Here is a 20,184-nt window from a genome sequence, read left to right on the forward strand (position 1 = left end):
TGTGTGTCTGGAGCAGGCAGATCTCAGGCAGTCCCTTCCAAGCTCTCCTTCCCACAGCTGCACCTCAAGGTTTTGGGCTTGCTTTCCCCACGGACCAGGCAGCTCCCAGGCTCACACTCAGCAGCAGCTGCCAAGGGCAGGTGCCTCCAGCCCAGCCACCACCGCTGTGGCTTTGTCCTTCCCTTTGAATGCCCACTGAACCTCCTTTCCCACATGCCAAACTCGTCCCATGTGCATTCACCTCTCCAGAACAAGCGATTTGAAATGAAGGTGCAGCCTTGCAGCAACAATCACATTAACTATTTATTCCGCTGAGGCTAACCATGAGTCAAGAGCAGCTTTTCAGAGATGGAGGAACTCCTAGTTTCTACTGCCAACATTATTTTCCCAGCAGGGCTTGTCTTCCACAAAGTGACCTGACCCAAAGGTGTTTGCAGCCGTGACCAGGTGTGACTCAAGACAAAACAGCAACATAGTACTTGACATTGTTTGGTGTGTAGGACTTGGAGAGAAGAAAGATGAAAACAGACACATGATGCTGATAAGAATTTCTTTTTATGTTATTCCAATAAAAAATACATTCATACAGAAATATAACAATCTTGCAAAAAACAATTTCAAATAAAATCTTGTAAAACAAAATTTTTACAAAAATCTTACAAAGAGATTCTTTAGATAACAGGGTGCTTCAAAAACAAAAAAAGAAATTTCACTAATAGAAACTTTTTCTTCTTAAATTTCAAGCAAAAATGTTTTATTTTTTTATTTTTCAGCTTGATTGAGGCTCAGTTATCACCTGAACAAAATGTACTTGCTTATTAAGAAAATTACAGGCATTTGACATATGGCACACAGCCCCACCCCATCCACACAAGTCTGATGGTATTTCACAATTGAGACAAGCCAGTGCAAGTTTTTTTTTTTTTGTTTGGGGTTGGTTTGTTTGTTTTTAATTTTCTTTTTGATTTCTTGTTTATAATAATTACGGCTAAGCCAAGGACAATGCAATCAAGGAGTTAAAAATACAATAAAACCCAATTGTAAATAGAAATTCATTTTCTGGAAATTTTTTCTGTTTGGGGGAAGAAAAAAAAAAGTGCATTTTCAGGCAATTTAAATTAAAAATGAAATGAGAATGATTTAAGCCTGTGTGTTCCATAGAACCAGATCACTTGCATATACTTTTTTTAAACCACTTATCTACATACATTTCCAGGAAGATATACCAAAATATTAGCAGAGTAAGCAAGACTGATAATTAATAGTAAAAGAAACAGGTCACATGTTTCATTGCATCAACTGTAGTGAGCTGGTTTAAAAAAAAACAAAACAAAACTGGTTTTGGACAGACTATTCCTACTCTAGGGAAAAACAGTCTTTATTTTAGCTGAACTATGTAAAATTAGAGCTTAACCACCACAACGACTAGCTCACTCACAGGTCCTCCAGTAAGCTGGAAGGCCAAAACCCGAGTGTACTTCTTCTGCACACAGCTAATATTCTTTTAGCATGCCAAAATTCGGTTCATATCATTCTTAAATGGCCACAGATACGCTATTCCAGACAACCTAATAACTACAAAACACAGTCAGCAGTCTGAGAAGGACTGAATGCCAACAAAGCCTTTAGCATATCATTAAGCTAAAGGTAAAGCCTCTAAAAATGCTAGATTTTAATTAACTGTATCTTTCATTTCTTTGTCTCCTTAATGACCATATTGCAGGGAGGAAGGGAGAAGAGGGAATATTTTGATGGGCTGTGGCATTTTCTAGCTATGTGTTCTAATTCTTTTCCTTTTAAAAAAAATATTTATATATTATCTATATATATACACACATACACAGACTGTACACACAAATATACATACACAATTATTTTTCTGCCCACTTTTAAAAAAAAAGTAATATAGTTTCTTTCTGTATGACCAACAGATAGCTAGATATATAGATGTGAAACTTGTGCCTTTTAAGCAAATACATCTTTTAATACTTCTGTATCTTTAATATGTATGAAAACTTGACATATTAAGTACAGTTGGGGTGTGTATATACACAGTTGTTGTGCAAGGTCAATATAAAAAAAGTCTCAAGGTGGCAGAACTGGTCAGGTATTCAATTGGCATATGCATTATACTGTAACACAGTCAAATTGTCTAAGTTAAACAAATACTGTACTGACATGAATGACTTTTCTCTATATTTGTCTTTGTGAAGGAGGACCCTGGAAGTAACCTTTTTTTCCCCTCATATTATACATTTGATACAGTACAATGCCAGGTGAAAAGAGAGCCTTAATAAAGCATGCATCACCCATACCCCTGTATAAGACCCCCTGCAAGAGAAGGTCACTTGCATAAGGCACCATTATTAAGGTCAACAGTGCATTAACAGCTAGAAAACCAGAAGTTAGTCCTCAAGGCATAAATAAGAGAAAAATTAGCTGCATGAGAAAAATCAGTTTCTAACCAATAGTGGTTTTATCCACCCAACAAAAAAATTATTCATGTTCCATACATTATGTAACATTAGACCAATTGTATTTTAGCTGCTCTTAACTGGAATCAAAACTGCAGTCCTGATTAAAGAATGGAAAAGCATATAGTTCCCCAGAACCATGCAATAACCTTTGTATTATAATGAAAAGTTATAGTTGTGTTACATTTGTAAATACACAGCTTATACAATGGATTACAAATGAGCTCTGTAGCAAGTAAAACAAGCTACTTGACACATTGCACGTTTAATAGCTGCACCAGACACCTAAAGCTCCTCTCACACAGGAACAGGGAGGTTCCCCATTTCCATTCTGGCATCCTGACTCTTTTTATTCCCCCCTTTCCCCCTCTCAGGTTTTCCCTCTAAAAAGGTGCAGACACCCCTCCCCCCACCCCTTGGAAATGATTGGTGGTCGTCCCATCTCACGAGATATTCCTCACATACAAGACATTCAGACTATTTTTTTTTCTCTTACAGTTATAAAACAACCACAAGAAAAAAAATGTGCCTCAGCATACAGTCATCAAGAGATCCTCATCGCATACAGTCGCCCAATCATTAACATTCTCAGTGCACATGCTCACGGCAAAGGCTTAGGAGCCACTCAGAAGGTTAGATACCAGTGTATGAGTCCAGGAAACCCCAAACATCACGCACCGCGGTTGCTATGCCGTTCTTACATGACTTATTAGCCCTCAAAAGACCTTCAAGGAAGTGAGGTCCTGGAGGCAACTGGGTAGGGTGCAAAATGGCATGCTTTGGCTGGAACACGCATCCCTCCGCTCAAGGCTCTTCAACCTTGACGCCTCTTAGCTCGCAGGATTCACCTCTTGACCCACTCAGAGGTGTCTCTTCATGTGAAGGGCCAGGTGGTCAGACCTGGAAAAACACCTGCAAGGCAAGAGCGAGGCTGCGCGTTAGCCCGCGGCCGCCGGAACGCGACACGCAGCGCGACGCGCACGCGGGGCTGAGGCACCTCCCCTCGCTCTGCTGCTCCCAAGCATAGCTGCCGGAGGAGGGACTTGGCATTCCTGGGGCACGTGGGAGTGCTCAAGGTGGCTGTGGGCACCCAGGAGCTCTGCAGATGGGTGGCAGCGCTGCGGACTTCTCAACACTCATCTGCAAGATCAGGCTACAAACCACTTCCCAACGATTAGTAAAATGGAAGGGTTTTTCCAGCCTAAATAGGCAATGCTTCCTTAAAACTACCAGACACGGTGGTGTTCCCAAATAATTCCTATGAAAAGCAGCCTAGACTGGCTTTCCAACAAGCATTAAAAATAACTATTTAAAAGGGTACATTTCAACCACATACCTGTCACAGTGACTACATTTAAAAGGCTTGGCACCAGTGTGCTTTCTGAAGTGTCTGGTTAATTCATCACTTCTTGCAAAACGCCACTCACACCCTTCCCATGAACATCTGTAAGGCTTTTCCCCTACAAAGAAAGCAGATTACATGTTAGTCATGACTTCATTCAAAGACAGGTGCTATCATTTTCTATGTAAACCTCCTTCACTCCTCCAAAGACAGACAATTTTATTCAACCTATCTGAATGCTTCAGAACACAGAAGCAAAGAAGGCTCACAAAATTCATCCACATGATTCCTACTTGTCCTGCGGCAACAGCACATCAAATAATCTCATTCTCACAAAAAACAATAATAAAAAAAAGTGATTAAACAGGCTCCCAGGAAACAAAGGAATCCAGCCCTCTACCATTCCTGTTCATCCGTAATGGCAGGCTTACTCCCAAACAGGTATCATTCACCTCACAAAGGTGATTAAAGACAGCACAGCTAGGCTCCAAAATGCAATTAGGCTACTGTATTGCATCAAAGTCCTCTGTCACTCACTCATCTGCATAACATGCAACCTCCTTTTTGCTGAGCCACTTATTTTTGGAAAAGCCTGCGTACCACTTTGAACACTGCTATTTCAGCATTCAAGAAATACCACTTCCATTCACAGGAACGTTCTCAACCAGACAGCACCAGAACACCAGTTCTGCAATACTTCTGAGCCTGGCAGCTATTTATGTCTGCTCAACAACCACGGTTTCAGAGGAAATAGTTTTTTTTTCTTTTGAAATAATCCTGTTTTATCTGACTTCTGCACGACAATGGGAGCATCCAAGCTTGCTCAGACTTCCCATAAAAGCCACAAAATGTTAAGCTCATGAGTCAAAATAGAATCTTCTCCCTGAATTCTCTTTCCCACATGTTAGGGGGAAAAAATAAAAAAGCCAATCATCCATATAGGTGTTTGGATTGGTACACCAAGAGCACCATGCCAGTTCCTCACATTAAGCCATGCCTACTGAGCCAAGGCACAGCTCTACATATCTAACTGCTGTCATAAAGAGATGTCAAATAATAATGCTCAAACAAGCACATCAGCAGGCTACTTCAACCATAAAATATTTATAAAAGCCCTGAAGTGTCTATCTTCCTCACTTTCTTTCCCAGTAACACACAGGATTGTTATTTTTAGTTCAGGTTTCATAAAAATAAAATGTTATTGTTCAGTAATTTGGGATCAAATTATACAGTGGATCATACATTTAAGTCCAATTGGGCAGATGTGTCAGAAGGACAACAACACACTGTGGCTTTCCAAGATTTTTTGCTGATAACAATGGCACACATAAGTGTTAAATGAGCTACAAATATAGCTATACTTTATATAATCAAGGCCTTGGTATGTTTGATAAAATAGACCCAATGTGGACTGAAGGATAAAAACAAGTTCTAACAGTGTTTAGTGATCTGACTGATTTTTAGATACATGTGCCTTTTTTTAGCAAAAAAAAGTCCTAGCTCACTTTTGCTTTAAAAATAATTGTCAAGAAAGGCCTGGCACCTATTTTGGCTGGACCTTTGCTCCTGAAGACCACGTGCTGCTGCAGCTTCCCAGCCCCTGCCTGCTTAGACGAGTGGCTCCTATTTGCTATGACAGCAGCCTAATCCACCAGCAAGTGCCCTGGCTCATGAAGGGAATGAGGAAGTGATGTCTTCCATGCTGGTAAGCCTCTGCTGCTATTACATCATCTCTCCAAACCTGGGCTACCACCCAGTGATTGAGTAATGCTGTGACACCACCACCACCACCACCACCACGGGGTATTCCCTACAGCAGATGCCAGGTCTTAATAAGCATTAAGGGTTACTAACCTGTATGAGTGCGCTGATGTGCTTTCAGATGTGAACTTTTGGTGTAAACTTTCCTGCACCCGTTAAAGTGACACCTGTGAACACGCCTTCTGCCATCGGGCGAGGTGTCACCAGCCGAGGGTGTACCTTTCTCTGCAGTCTTTCCAGTGGTACCGGTACGGATTTTCCCCGGTGAATGCAACTCACCCGGCGTACAATTCCATATCTGGGAAGAAGGCTCCTTGCTGAGCTCAGGAGACGAAGGGGGAGTGGAAGTGACAGATGAACTCAAGTTTCCTGAACTGGCTAAAACATCACTTATAGGGTCAGAGGTAAACTTTGTCGTGGGCGAGAGCTCCTCAGAGCTGTCTGAAGATTCGCTGCTCACGTCAGAATTCAAACTGTTGGTCTCTAAGTTCTGACTAGCAAGATTGTCCTCTTTTGGGACACATGTATTCTTCAGTTCAGATTCCTCCTTTTTCTCACGTGCCAGAATAATTTTGGTCCAGAGATCCTCTTGGCTATCAAATTTGATTTCAGATGCAGAAACATAACAGGGTTCACTCTGAAGATACCGTTCCAGCTCCAGACATGTCTAGGTGAAAGAGAAGGAAAAAAACAGAGGAAAGTTACAGGCCTGCTTAAAAATAAACCAAATTATTTTACACTTCAAAAGGCATGCAGGAATGTAGTATGTTCGATTTGAGGTTTCTGGGTTCAAAACAAATTAAAGGCTCCTCAAGCCGTAACTAGGTGACTGTTACGATGAAAAGAAATCAGTTTTCAAGACCTGGGCAAGAGTTCAAACACACAGCTGAAGGTGCAAGTCAGCTTTGGTTTCCAAAATAGCATTCTAATGACTCAGTTAAATTATCATCACTCTCATCACAAAACCTGCGTTTTCAGCAGGCTGATGTTGAAAAGGACCATAGAGAACCACAACACAAAACTACACTTCACTCTTGCACCTTGACTAATTTCAAGTTGTTTTGTATCTCTCTCACACAAACACGAGGCTGAAAAGACCCAACTGAACACAATGTGCTCTGACACCCAGCTAAAACCCAAACCCTGTGTCAGAAAACAAAGCCACATTTCAGCATGGCTGCGAGGCTGCCGGCCTGTCTTCTGGGGACATCAATGGAGCAGCAGACATCCTCCCATTTCCTGTGCATGAGAACACAGTACACTCGACTTTCAAAGAATGTCATTTCCAAGCACACTGGCATGCACACCACATAAGCCAAACTGCTCCCATGCATGTTCAGAGGAACATGGAGAACTTCAACAACAGAGGAGAGGGGAGGAAAAAAGTTCCAGAATAGAAATGTTCTGTTCTATAGGATGCAAAATGGGAAATTACTCTGAGGTCCTGCTGGGAGTCCCACAATGAACAAGAACTTTATCTACTGGCCAAGAGTGCAACTGTATGAGTCATCTCTTTCTTTCACGCAATGCCAAAGGAGACTTCCTTTTAAAACCATGACCATCTGCCAAGAAAGTACTCTGCAAATGTACATGTAACAGTACATGGACAACTTCCCCCCAACCACATTCCCCTGACTCCATGACAGAAAACAAAACAAAAAACAAAACCACCCTAAATGGGTGAAACTGTGGGTTTCAATTTCATTTCACCCTGCTGCCTTTCTAGCCATCTTTCAGAGAACAGGAAAAAAAGGAAAAAAAAAAAAATAAAAAAAAAAGGAACGTGAACTGTTATGGCAACAAGCTGATGTTTCAGGATTATTCTTTCCACTATAGGAAATGATCCATATGGAAGCTTTACACAGAAAACGGACACACCAAGTTTCCAAAGCAAACACTACTTATTTTAGCAAGATCATCTTTTCCAAGCCCGGTAGCAAAACCCGGTCCCAAATGCCACACATTCCCCCCACAGCCCCTTTCCGTCTGCCCATGAGCAGAGCCGCCATGGGAGCAGCCTCCTTTCTCCCCCAGCACTGTTCCAGTAAACTGGGTCACATGCTCTGGTCAGGCTCCGAGTGTGGGCAAAAATTGGACAGAAAAATCAGAACCACGAACAATCCCCAAAAACCAAACCCACTGTTGCACACGGTATTTATGTATTTGTCTATAATTAGGGAACTGGGTTGCAGTGCTTTTAAAAACAAGAAGGGTTTCTACAGGGACAGCACAATAGTGCTTTGATTTTCCGTGAAAACAAGCAAAAAAAAGCATTTATTAAGATCTTGTTAAACTTTCATATTCCCGGCTAATTTAAATTCCTCATTAGGTAGATTAGTAATGGGGAGCAGAGTGAAGCTCTCCGAGTTTAAATGCCTCTGAAGGCTACTGGGAACGAGGGCTGGCGCTTCGCCAAGAGCCCGAATGCCTGAAGGAAACTACTTAGCTCCATTTCAATCACGTACTATGGAGCTGCCGCTCTGAAAGGGGAGCGGGGGGGAGGGAGAGGGGAAAAAAAAAAAAAAGTCATTGCATACAATTAGTAGGCATGTGAAGGTTGTAACACTTTGCATTTCAGCCTTCTGGGAAAGGCTCCTTCGTCCTTGTGCAAAGCCAGCAGGTATCCGATCCGGTGCCCGGGCTGAGCAGCCCCCGCCGGGCAGCGAGCGCAGCGCCGGCCCCGCTGCCCCGAGCCCCGCGGGGCTGTCAGAGCCCGCCGTCCCGCTGCTCGGACCGCAGTAAAAAGAGGAAGGGAAGGAAAAAAAAAAAAGGGCAAAAAAATATGTCCATTAAAGGGAAGAAGGCTCCGTTCTTCTCCCTTGCCGGCCACGGCAATTAGCACAAGGGGATCGCTGTCATATGACTGACAACTCACGGGCTCGACAAAGCTCCCTGCGCTGGGAACCGCCGCGCTCTGTACATGAACATACACATGCATACACACGGACACGGTGTGTACCGACACTCCTGGAGGGCTTCACCCCGTCTTCGCCAGGAACAAAAACAATAATAGTATACATTTGCAGAAAAAAAAAATTAAACAAAGCAAAACCAAAAAATCACAAGCAAAAAAAAAAAAAAAAATCAAAAACATAAACCACAGCACAGGGCGCACGCAACCCTTGGCCAAGGCAGGGAGCTCGGATGACAAGACCCAGCTGTGGAGTCTGGACCGGGTACAAGCGCAAAACTTTTGCCAGGACTCGGTGTGGAGCGAGCGGCGGCTCGGCGCGGCTGCGGAGCGGAGCGGCCGCGGGCGCTGACAGCCCCCGGCAGCGCCGGCGGTAAACAGCGAGAGACGGGGATGCGCAGCTCCTTCATCCGCCTCGGGACTGTTCCCCCCAGACAGCCGACTGCTCAAAGCCGAAACACCTGCTTCAAAACATCTCTGCACATTTGTGCAGAATTCTCAATTCTCCCCAAACTCCTCGCTGACACTTGGGCTTCTTTTTTTTTTTTTTTTGCCTTTTTTTTTTCTTTTTCTTTCTTAAATCCGCTTATCCTTTAATACGGCTTAAAAAAAAATCCCCGACAACAACAACAACATCGACATCCTCGTTTACCTGTTGCCAATATTCCTCCAGGGACGGCAAGGCTGAGAAGTAACCCGTGTCGTGCACAATCTGGAGTTCCTGGAAGATGCTGCACATTGGGAGAACATCCATGTCTCAAGTTGCAACAACAAAGTCAGTGCTGGTTACCAAAAATACAGATGCCTCCTTTATGTGCAGGGGTTGCGGGGTGTATGCGGGGGGGTGTCAACCTCTGCTCTCAGTTTCCAAGCCCCCCCCCCCTTCCTCCAGAGATGAAAAAAAGAAAAAAAAATAAAATTGTATATATAGAGATATATATTAATTCCTTGAGGAGCTCGGGGAGGAAAAAAGACCCAAAGTTTCATGCAAAGTTTAATCGCACAGCAGGGCAGGACGTCTCCCGGGGCGGGCGCGCGGCTGTCCCCCCTCCCGCGGCCGGCGGACCTGGCGCAGGAGCGGCCCCAATATTTGCAAACACGGCGCGGACTCTGCGAGCGGAGCCCCCCGCAAAACTTCCCTATTCAAAGCTCTGCCCGGCCGCGCCGCCGCCCCGCCCCCGCGCCCGCCCCCGCCCCGCGTGATCCCGGCGCGCCGCCCGCCGCCGCCGCCCAATCCCCGCCGCGCGCCCCGCGACCCGCGTGCCGATGACGTCAGAGCCGCCCAATCGCCGCGCCGCAGACATCGCGGCTCCTCCTGGCGTGACCGAGCCCGGCCGTGACGGCTCCCGCCATTGGCCCGATTCGAAATTCGCCCCCTCCTGATTGGCCGGCCCGGCGGCAGGCTATTTTTAGCAGGGTATATAATGCGGGGAAGCAGCGGCTGGGTTTTTTTTTTTCCGAAGGGGCGGTGTGTGCGCGCGGAGCGGCCGCGCGGGGGAGGGGAGCGGCGCTGCCGGCGGCGGCCGCGGGGGGCGCTGCGGAGCCGGGCCGGGGCTGTGCCGGGCCTGAGCAGGGGCGTCCCGTCGTGTCCGTCTGTCCGGGGGCAAGCGTGACCCCCTCGGGCCTGAGCAGGGCTGTCCCATATGTCCGGGGGTAATCGTGACCCCCCGGGCCTGAGCAGGGCTGTCCCGTCTGTCCGGGGGTAACCGTGACCCCCCGGGCCTGAGCAGGGGTGCCCCGTCTGTCCAGGGATAACCGTGACCCCTCGGACCTGTGTGAGGGTAACCGTGACCCGCGCTCGGCTCTGCACAGGGCTGTCCCGTCTGATGGGCATAACCGAGACCCCCTCACAGCACCTTCCCCCTGAGGCTTTGAAGCAGCGCCCACAGGCTCTGCAGGCCCCTGCGTTGTGCCTTCCAGTGAGCAGGAGGGTTTGGATGTTTCTGTCCTTCCTTTGTCCCCCGAGGGACAGCTGAGGTGTCCCCCTCAGCGACACCTTGGACGGAAATTGGGTCCCAAATCAGACCTGGATGATGGTCTTGGAGCTTCACGCAGAGAGAGATCTTTGCATGGATGAATGACACAGCGGATGCTCCTGGCCACCATCCGACACTGCCTGTCCCAATTCCACCTCAGCACAGATAGTTATTTGTGGGGTGTCAGCCTTTTTAAGACTAGACTTGTCAATGATATGAGTGTCTTAATATAATTTAAGAAACTGTGGTCATTAGCTTTCCAAAGGAGTGTCCAGTACATGGAACAAACAGTCCTAATGTGGTTTTGGCTTTTTTTTTTTAAGGACTTTTAATTTTCTGCTGATGTTCCCATCGTAATCTCAGGTTTATTCTTTCCATTTCCCCACTTTTCTCTGTATCTGTTGCTGGTTGCCTACAAATGGTAACTGGAGTGTTTAATGTGTATTTCTTCTGCCTACTGTCTTCTGTGAGCTGGTGACTGCAGGTGTGAAAATGTCAGTCTAACTTCCCATCCCTGGGCCCCTCATAAACTATTAATATGGTGATTCCTTAAACAAACAACTGGTGTTCATGGTTGGTTTTCCTGTGTCTATGGAAAAAAAAAGTATAAGGTCAATTAGAGCATTATTTTATGTTTAGCAAAACAAGGTGATGCTGAAAACACAAAACATCTAAATCCAGATAATTATGCACGCTTGGTTGAATCAGTAATTCTTTACTTGGTTTCACATGGCCAAACATGTAAATATATCTCCAAAATTGCCCTGCAGGCAACAGATAGTGCAGGTCATTTTGTGTCTACTTGTGGCCAAAATGAGACCCTTTTTCTGAAGAAAAGTGCAGAAGGAAAAAAAAAATAAAGGCCCTCTTAAGTAGATGAATTATACACCTTACTTGAGCCTACTTTTAGTTCTGTGGGGTAAAATATTTTTTGGCCTGAAATGCGGTGTGGGCTCCAGTCAAATATAACCTGGTAACATAACTCTGGGAATCATTAGTGTTTTTTTAACTGACCAGCTCCCTATTTAAACAAGATTTTATTTTCAAACATAGTGACAGTAAATGCAACTATCTGCTCTTTCTATTTTACACTTGCCCCCTTTTTAGCTGTGTGTCATGACAGAGAAATCTGGGCTTGTCAGAGGCTGGATGAGGTTGGCTCTGCCCATGTGGAGTTTGAGACATAATGATCTTATTTTGTATGGGCAATATTTCCCAGTGAAGGACAACTGGAAACAGCAGATGTAAACTGATGGAGATGAAAAAGTCCTTAAATGAAATGCCTCTTTAATAAGTAAGGTTTTCTGCACTGCCATCAGGCTGTGATTGGTTGAGTGGGACGAAGAATCCTGTAAGAAAAAATGAACCAAATCAGAGAAAACTATGGCACAGATGTGACTATTGTACAGTAAAACTGTTTTAGGTTATATTCTGATTAAAGGCTGGCTTTCATTAGACAATTACCAATGGACAAAAGAAAATTGACATATGTGTCTCTGGGTGAGTTCTAGATTGCGACTGTACTGAGAAATTTTGATTTCATGTATCAAAAAAACATCAATAGAACTAAAGGTCAAACCCAGATAAGAAAGAATGGGTAAGAAAACAGAGTGAAGAAAACAGACAAAGTGTTTTTACCCAGTATGCATTTAATCAGGAATTAAAATGAAATGGTGAGTCAAAAACATGCTGTGGTTTCGGAGACAGTTCTGTGGAACACAAGCTGAAGGGAAACTACTGGCACTAACTGCAGCCATGTGGAACAAAGGGATGGCGTGTGAGTTGAAGGGAATTTATTGTAGTCTGTGGGGGATAATAAACATTAGGACAATTTTTAATAGGCCCTAAAATGAAAGAAAATGAAAGAATGAGCTAGTAAAGATACTTGAAGATATAATTTAGTCCCTAATGACTTTCTTCAAGCTATACAAAGCAGTTAAATTTCAAATATCAATTTTATACTACTGGGATTTTTTCAGTCATGAGCTGGGATGGAATTTACCTTGAAAACCTTAAAAGAAAACATGTTCTAACTTTAAAAAATCCAGATCAAAATCAGTCAGGCCTCTGGGACTACACAACTTTATTTAGATGTGCCAACGAAGGACAAAGACCCTTATTTAGAGCAGATGCCTCTTCATTTATGTATGTGGAGTGTGTGTACCGACTGTGTGTACTCACTGCTGGTGAGTTAGGAAGGAGCACAGCTACCAAGTTCCTTGGATGATTTTCTTGTCACTGCCGTACACTTAATTCATGGTGAATGCCCTTGATTACATAGAGGTTATCACATACTTACTTCCAATTCTGTAATTGTTCCCCGTGTTTTTAACTCTGTATGATCAATACCACTTAAAAAGGTAGCAAAAATTAGTGTAAATTATATAGGATTTATCCGAATGTCAGAGCTTTGCCTGTGAAGTCTCACAATGGCTTTTTAGTAGGACTGTCCACAATTTAGAAGCTGCCAATTTACCACTTTAAGGCTGCTATTTTACAAATATGTGCAGGGAAAAAAAAGCCTTGTGTGCTTTCTTTTTTTTCCCCTTTCCTTTTGCTTCATTAATTTTAGTAAGGTTCTGTCTGAAAAGCTGTATTGCCACATTACATACCCCACCACTTCTCCGTAGTAACCGCTTTTGTCAGGAATGGTAGACTGTTCTTGGAAAATCTGCTCTCCTAAGGAGCAGGTGACAGACGGTGTTTTCCAGGTGGGCTGAGCTCCACATGAGGCAGGGGGAGCACCTGTTCTGTTCTTACAATATTCATGCATTTTTAGAGGACACATCAAGTTGGTCTGCATTGTATTCAGTGCTGAGAGTAAGAGGAGGAGAAAACTTCCTGAAAATGGTTCACGTACAGTCAGATGTAGGGAGGTTAGATGAAATAGGCAGGAATCAACAGCTTTTGGTTTGATTAGGATGAATGGGCTTTATTTGGGATAAGAAGAGAGAGAGGGTGTCAATTGCATGAAAGCATTGTCAGATAGCAGAGAACACTACTTGAAACTATCTGCTTCTGAGGCGGCAAGTTGCTAAATCGAAAACTAGTATGCACTGTGATTCTACCACAGATAAAGTAAATGCTCTTTGAGGATATATAAATAGAACTGTAATGAGTAGGCAAGCAAGTGGGGTGATTCCTGATCTGTCGCTCTGGCAGAGTTAGAGACTTACATTTCAGACCATAAGCTAAACTAAAACTAGGAAAAGGTAAATTAATTTAAAAGATATAATCATAAAAATATGGTAAGGAAGAATTTAGGTGAACGTGATGTGAACTTGTTTAGTAGACAGAAAACAGGAGAGGTGATGTGTTTCCCTACAAATACTGGTAAAAAATTAACCAGAACGGAGGGGAAGAAATGGTTGTCATTAGCTAATGTGAACAGAACATGAATCAATGACCCCCAGCTGAGTCAGAGGTGGTGTGTTGTGTAGTTTTTGTCATTCTGATTCCTTGGATTTTGGATTTTTTTCTTCAGACAGAACCCACAGCTATGTAATTTCTACAGTTTACCTGCTACAAAGCCATGTAGTTCATGCTTTTAAACTCCTGTTTTCACTTTGGTTCTCCTAGAGGTGCCTAAACAGTCAATGAGAAGGTAGTGCACTGGTCTGTGATTCCCATCAGCACCCAGAAAAAGCATGAGAGTAAAAGGTGTCAACAGACAATCCTTTTTCAGGCAGATGTATTGAAGAATGTCTTCCTTAAGTGTCCTTAATTGCCTCACCTTGAAGGCAATTACATTTTCCATTTCCATAGATGGCCCCGGAAAGGTGATTCTGTCTCTGGCTGCTGTAGTTACGAGTGACGATCCTGTAGTGACCTGGTTGCAAACAGGTTATTAAATCTGTTTTCTCATGTACCCATGTTGTCTTTATGTTTTAAATAGGTCTTTTTTTCCTCCCTGATGCTTAGCTGCTGGATGTATTTATGAACAAAACATCCATTCACTTTTCAGCTCTTTCTTCTGTGACTGTATTAGGGCAGAATTAGACCTTGTTTCCACAAGAGGCTCAGTTTAGCAGTCTGCTTAATAGTACACAAGAGTATTAGTAATAGGAGTTATAAGTCCTAATTGAATGGGAATTTCATGGAGTTTAATATAAAAATATCATGTAGGGTTTTCTAAAGTATTTAAAAGGACTCATCCTGTATAGGGTAAATAAAAATTGAACTTATAAAAGTTAACTGTTTTCATTTTTGTGAGATCTGAACTTTAGGATGACTAGGATGACTACTTTTTGATCAGTGCACAAAATCTTCCATGATGTAAAAAGTCTCCTATTCTTAAAAAAAAATAAATAAAGGTAGCCTTCCAGACATTTCTTTGAAAATATGAGTAATCTGTATAAAGAAAAGCACACATTCTTTGCAAAGCATCTTTACGAAAGATGAGGTTTAGGGTGAACAGCCTCATAAGTACCAAATTGGAACAACTGGGGCTTGTCTGACAAGTTCCTTGGTTGCTTTTAGGAAGTTTACTATGAATTTGGTATTATTAATGATTTAAAAAGCAGCTTGAGCTAAGAAAAAAAAATAAAACACCTGTGTCACTGGGCATTTTTTCATTTTCATATGACCAGTTTTTAGTTTTTGCTGCTGCTAATTAGTGAGCATTATTTAACAGAGCGTTAAGCTGGGAAACTTAATTCAGAACAATTTTGGAAGCTGTGAGAAAGGAACCCAATAAGAACCAGTCATTTTGTGAAGCGAGAGACTGGAGGACTAATGATTGTTAAAAATAGCTGGGCTGTCTCACTAGCTGCTTGTAAGGCTTAGTAAAAGTACATGGAATTAGATTGTAGCTGCAAACTTTCATAGGAGAATGCAAGGAAGTATTTCTAAGCAGTGATGCCAATTAGACACAGGGCTGGCTGGCTGGGGAGGTTGTGAAACTGCCTTTTCTGGGAATTAGTCATGGCAAGACTAGACAAGGAGTTGAGTGGAAGCCCCAGCCAAGAAGGGCAGACCTTTGCTTGGAATGAACTACATGGCCCAGGATAGCTTTTCCAGCTTGTAACGTCTCTGCTCTGCACGTGAAGCGCATTGTATGGGTTGTAAGTTTTGTAAAGGGTTTTAAGGGTTTCTCTGTGTCGCAGTACTCCTTTCTGTGGTGAATGGGAGAGAAAAAGATGCCTATTGCTGTATCAATAGGGAGCTTTTCTCTTAACAGGGTATGGGATGAACCTTTTGCCCCTGGCAACTTGATTTTTCATGGCACAGGAGAGAAATTCTCATTGTGTCCCTCCTTATGAGAAGTGGGAGTCAGTGCTGATTCACCCCCTCACCATTAACTGCAAAATGAGCTACAGGGTCTGATATGCACACGTCCATACGTACATATTTGAGAGCAAAATGAACTGTGGCCTTCTTTGGGACACAAGGAAATAAACACAGTCATTAAAGAGTCAGCACCGTTACCACATAGTGAACCTTTACTCACTGTTCCCACCTATTGTTATTTGAAATGCCCCATTTCCTGTTTTCTGTAACTGTTGCCAATGGTCAGGATTCAGATCTCATTCACATCAGAGTAACTCTGGTAGCTTTGGGACATCAACAGGGAAAAGGAAGTGAAAAGCAAGTGACTATGATGAAGTAACCCCGAGTTTCCACTTAAGTGCTCAGGGTTTAGTCCCAGTCAGTGCCAGAGCTCAGCCTGGCGTGTAGGAATTCAGGGAAATTGCTGTTTGCTGTGTAAGCCCCTGTCAATACACTCACGCTGCTGTCATTACTGCTATTGTGCACTAGGATGACAGCAAAAATAAAATAAAAATACTTACTCTGTAGGTATCTGAGACAAATGGGCACATATAACATATAAACACACATACAAGCTAGTTATTTCTTCATTCATGGAGGCTTCTTGGGTCTTCTTTATGAGACTGTGAAGTCATAGGAAAATTTTAAATGACTGCGTAAAAAGTATTTTTCCTGAGTTTTTGTATTTCAGCCTGGTTAGACAAAAAAGAAACAAAATTAATCCTCCCCCAAAAACGAAAACAAAAAACACCAACCAACCAAACAAACAAACAAAACTCAAACAAAAACCCAACCAACAAAAATCCCCAGCCTTTGTTCAAAGTGTGGGAGAAAGGACTTTTTATCTGAATTCCATAACAAGGAAGCAGAAACACAGACATAACTGAAGGATCAGACCCACAAAGATACCTCTGAACTCTCGGTCATTTTTCTATGCATAGAAATTTATTGGAAATGTAAATGCCCGTAAAGCATTGTGAGTCCTTGGCTATTATCTCTGGGTCTCAGTTCCCCAATTTTACAGAAAGGATACTACTTCCTTCCTTCATTCTATGCCAAATGTAAGCTTTGGCCCAAAATCACGAAGAGAGATTATGGCAGAGCCAAGAAATTAACTCAGATCTTCTGAGTCCTAATCCAGGCTTGATATCATAATCTCATCTTTCATTTTCTTTTGAATAACAAGCAAAGTGTTAACCTTTTTCCTATACATTTGCAACCTGATGGAGTTCTTATCTGTGGTGGTCATTGTGTATCCTGCTGGCAATTTCACAGCCTTTTAAAGCTTTTTCCTCCTGAATACTTTTTTCCTTTCCCCAAGAGACAGGCAGCTTCCTTCAAGACTTCCCCAGCACAGCTTGTCTGTCTTCTTTGGTGGTGTGTGCTGTGTGATCTTCACCTGGTGCAGAAATCATCTATGATTATTTTTTAATTACATGTCGATGTTTTCTGTCATCCTTACCTGCTATTTGCGTCTAATCATTCTCCCTCAAAAATATGCAAACTTTTTTTTTAGAACATGTCCTAGAAGTTTTTTTGTCAAATTAAAATGTTTTGCTTTAAATGAGCCCTTTTTGGAGTTTAAATGCTCAAGGCAACTTGCTTTTTTCAAGGGACAAACGATTAAGTTAGTACACACAGAGAGAAGCCAAAATTTTTCTTTCTCCATCTTTTCCATTCTCTTGCAGTTTAGGAAATTTATTTAAATGGGGATTTTTAAAAATCTCATTTGACATTCATTTAGAAATCATGAATTTCAGAGCCATGATAGAAATCAAAAGTTGTATTCAAAGCAAATAGATTGTCTTGTTATTTTAACTGGAGGGAGAAAATTTTTAACCAGCTGATCTTTTTGGTATCAACTGATTTAATAGACAATCGCAATTTTGTTTTATAGAATGCTGATAGTACCTTTGACATAATTGTGTGTATGTATTGTAAATTTGAATGTAAATGTTCTAATTTTAATAGAAGTAAATGTTTTCTCATTCTTTTTAAATGTCGTCATTATGAATGTCTTCAGTACAGTAAAACCCTTAAGAGTTTTTCTGATTTTTTGGGTCTTGTCCACTTGGAAACTAATCCATGAAAATGAACGTGGAAATATTTTGATCAAAACATTACACACATGAAAATTATTAGACACCCATCCTGCACATGTGAGTTGCTAAACATTTACTCAGTAGTAACCCAAACTATGCAATAGTCAAGCAAATTGATATAAGATGCTGTGGTGGTTTTACACTACACTGTGCCTACAGAAGCAGTCATGCTAGGAAAAAAGCATGAAATTTATACTTTTGTAGTTATTATTCTTCATTGCTTATATTGTGATAACACTAAATGCATCATCAATGCCAAATGCCATTGGGCTACATGTGGAAAGAACAAACACTAAGTGACAATCCCCATCCCAAAAGGATTAGTTAAACATGATTTTAATTAGGACTGATTGGTCCCTTTTCAGAGTATACTTCTGCCACTAACTATTTCAACATACAACATGTTAATTATGACTGCATTTTCCCCAGTTTCATCAATAGCTGATCTCAGAGATGTCATTTGGGGGCAGGAGGTAACATGGCAGTTTCCCATCTTTCCTGGGGTCCCAGCTGAGCTGAGTCATGTTGCAATGGGAATGGAAAGGAGGAGTAGGAAGGGGCTGGCCCTGCCTGAGCTGGTGATGCTCTGTGTTGCTGCACTTGAATGCTTGGCTTTTGATGAGAGCTGCTGGACTCATGAGCTGTCTTGGAGGCCTCATGGTGCTAGCCAAGCTGTAAATGCATCCACACAGTCCATCTCCTGCCTGTTTTTGGAAAAAAGATAACAGACAAATCAGGATAAAAGGGAGCTACACCATTCCTGATTTGCAGAGTAGGAGATCTGAAACACCAAAAGTTTGTCTACACAGGGAGATTTCCACTGCTGTGAGATTCTCAGTGGAAATGTTTCCTGCTCACTGACAAGCAGTATCTGTGTCCAGATGAACAGATGGCTTTTGCTTTGCTGTGACTCATGGTTGTTACAGGGTGGGAAAGTCCTCTGAAGGAAGAGCTTTGGGGGTTTCTGTCCTTTGCTCCTTTGTGCTGTGGCTGGGCCCAAAGCACTATGGAATTGCTCTCTGGCTTTTGGCTGATGTTCACAGTGTTATTTTTTAGTGATAGGGGCAGCAACTGTTGAAAAGGCCATGTTTCTCTAAGGGAGGTTGTCTCATCATTTGAAAGCAGATATTCCTCAACATGATCACAGGGGAGAAGTTGTAGAAGGAAAAAGAATAACTAGTCAAGAGTGTTGCAGAGAACAGTGAGGGAAGTGAAACACAAAAATGTTGGGCATTCTCTTTGTTCAAAGGCAAAACTTCTTGCCTCAACATTTAAACACAGGAGCACACAATGGTGCATGTGTACAGATAATTAAAATACCATCAATTCCCTACCTCCAAGAACTGTAACTCAGAGCATGTTGTGTCTTGGCACTTTTGTAAAGTATCAGACAATGCTATAGATGCTGCTCACAAATTAAAATGACACAAAAATCAAAAATTCAAAAAAATGCAATTAAATGTAAATAAGGTCTCCTGGAGGTTTTTCTGAAATAGAAACACTGCTTGCTCAAGTAAAATTCCTTTTAATCCAGTAGCTTTCTATCTTCCCAAATCCCTGTGGGATGAAAAGATGAGCCTTGTGGCATGCGTGGAAGGTTAATGAATGTGGACTCTAAACACAGTCTCAGGAAATACTTCTTATTGAAAATTTGTTATGGAAAGTGTTTTAAAAAGGGCACTAGTATGAGCACTTCTGTGACTTATAGGAATAGTTCTATACAGACAGTAAACATGATTTTTTATTCTATACTTCCTATGCCATTGAAATGCAGTGCTGTGAATGTCATCCACAGGTAAATAGTTCCTGCAAACACTAAATTCAGCTGGTTTAATGCAGCCCAGCTTTGTCAGAGAGCAGCATTCAGCAATAGCTCTTAGAGCTGAATAACCATTGGGGTAGCTTCAGGTAGAGGCCCAGCACCCACCAGGAGCTTAATCTGCACACAGCCAAAGGGCAGGACACCTGCCACAGCCCCTTCAGCCGGAATAAGTGCTTGTGCTTGTCTGGCCAAGGAAAAGGTGTCTGCCAGGACTGTTATTTAACTGCAAGGTGCATCCTGGGGTCCAGCAGTGACTCTAAACACAAACCTCCCATCTCAGATTGTAACCCAAACCAGTCCTTTTCAATCCATTCCATTGCTTCCAGCAGTGTTTCTGTGTTGTTTTGGGGGTTTTTTTCAGTCTTAAGACACATCCATGTATCCATCATCCATGCTTCAGTCTTGAAATGGCATGAGGAACATTCATTTTCATACCAGGAGGCTGAAGTAGGACAGAGATAGATAAATACAGAATATGTGTAATGCTTTTATCCAGCATAATCTCAGTGGATATACTTTTATTTCAGT

At 42.4% G+C, this 20,184-nt stretch overlaps 1 protein-coding gene across 1 annotated transcript; it reads right to left on the bottom strand.

Moving 5' to 3' along the window:
* Nucleotides 1–536: 536 nt before the first annotated feature.
* KLF6 (KLF transcription factor 6) lies at nucleotides 537–9,630 on the bottom strand. The gene is made up of 4 exons (XM_066559058.1): nucleotides 9,141–9,630; nucleotides 5,671–6,244; nucleotides 3,811–3,934; nucleotides 537–3,386 (listed from the first exon to the last, which is right to left on the bottom strand). The coding sequence occupies exons 1-4, from the start codon at nucleotides 9,240–9,242 to the stop codon at nucleotides 3,335–3,337; spliced, it is 852 nt and encodes a 283-aa protein (XP_066415155.1). The 5' UTR covers nucleotides 9,243–9,630; the 3' UTR covers nucleotides 537–3,334.
* Nucleotides 9,631–20,184: the final 10,554 nt, after the last annotated feature.

This window comes from Molothrus aeneus, chromosome 1, assembly GCF_037042795.1.
Source record: "Molothrus aeneus isolate 106 chromosome 1, BPBGC_Maene_1.0, whole genome shotgun sequence".
Classification (NCBI taxonomy): Eukaryota; Metazoa; Chordata; class Aves; order Passeriformes; family Icteridae; genus Molothrus; species Molothrus aeneus.

What these genes read in the sequence shown, in the direction of transcription:
- KLF6 (XM_066559058.1), bottom strand. Translation starts at nt 9,242, where the DNA reads ATGGATGTTCTCCCAATGTGCAGCATCTTCCAGGAACTCCAGATTGTG. An exon ending in TGGAGGAATATTGGCAACAG is followed by an intron (nt 6,245 to 9,140) that starts GTAAACGAGGAT and finishes TCTTTCACCTAG; the next exon opens with ACATGTCTGGAGCTGGAACG. An exon ending in ACATCAGCGCACTCATACAG is followed by an intron (nt 3,935 to 5,670) that starts GTTAGTAACCCT and finishes CTTTCTTTGTAG; the next exon opens with GGGAAAAGCCTTACAGATGT.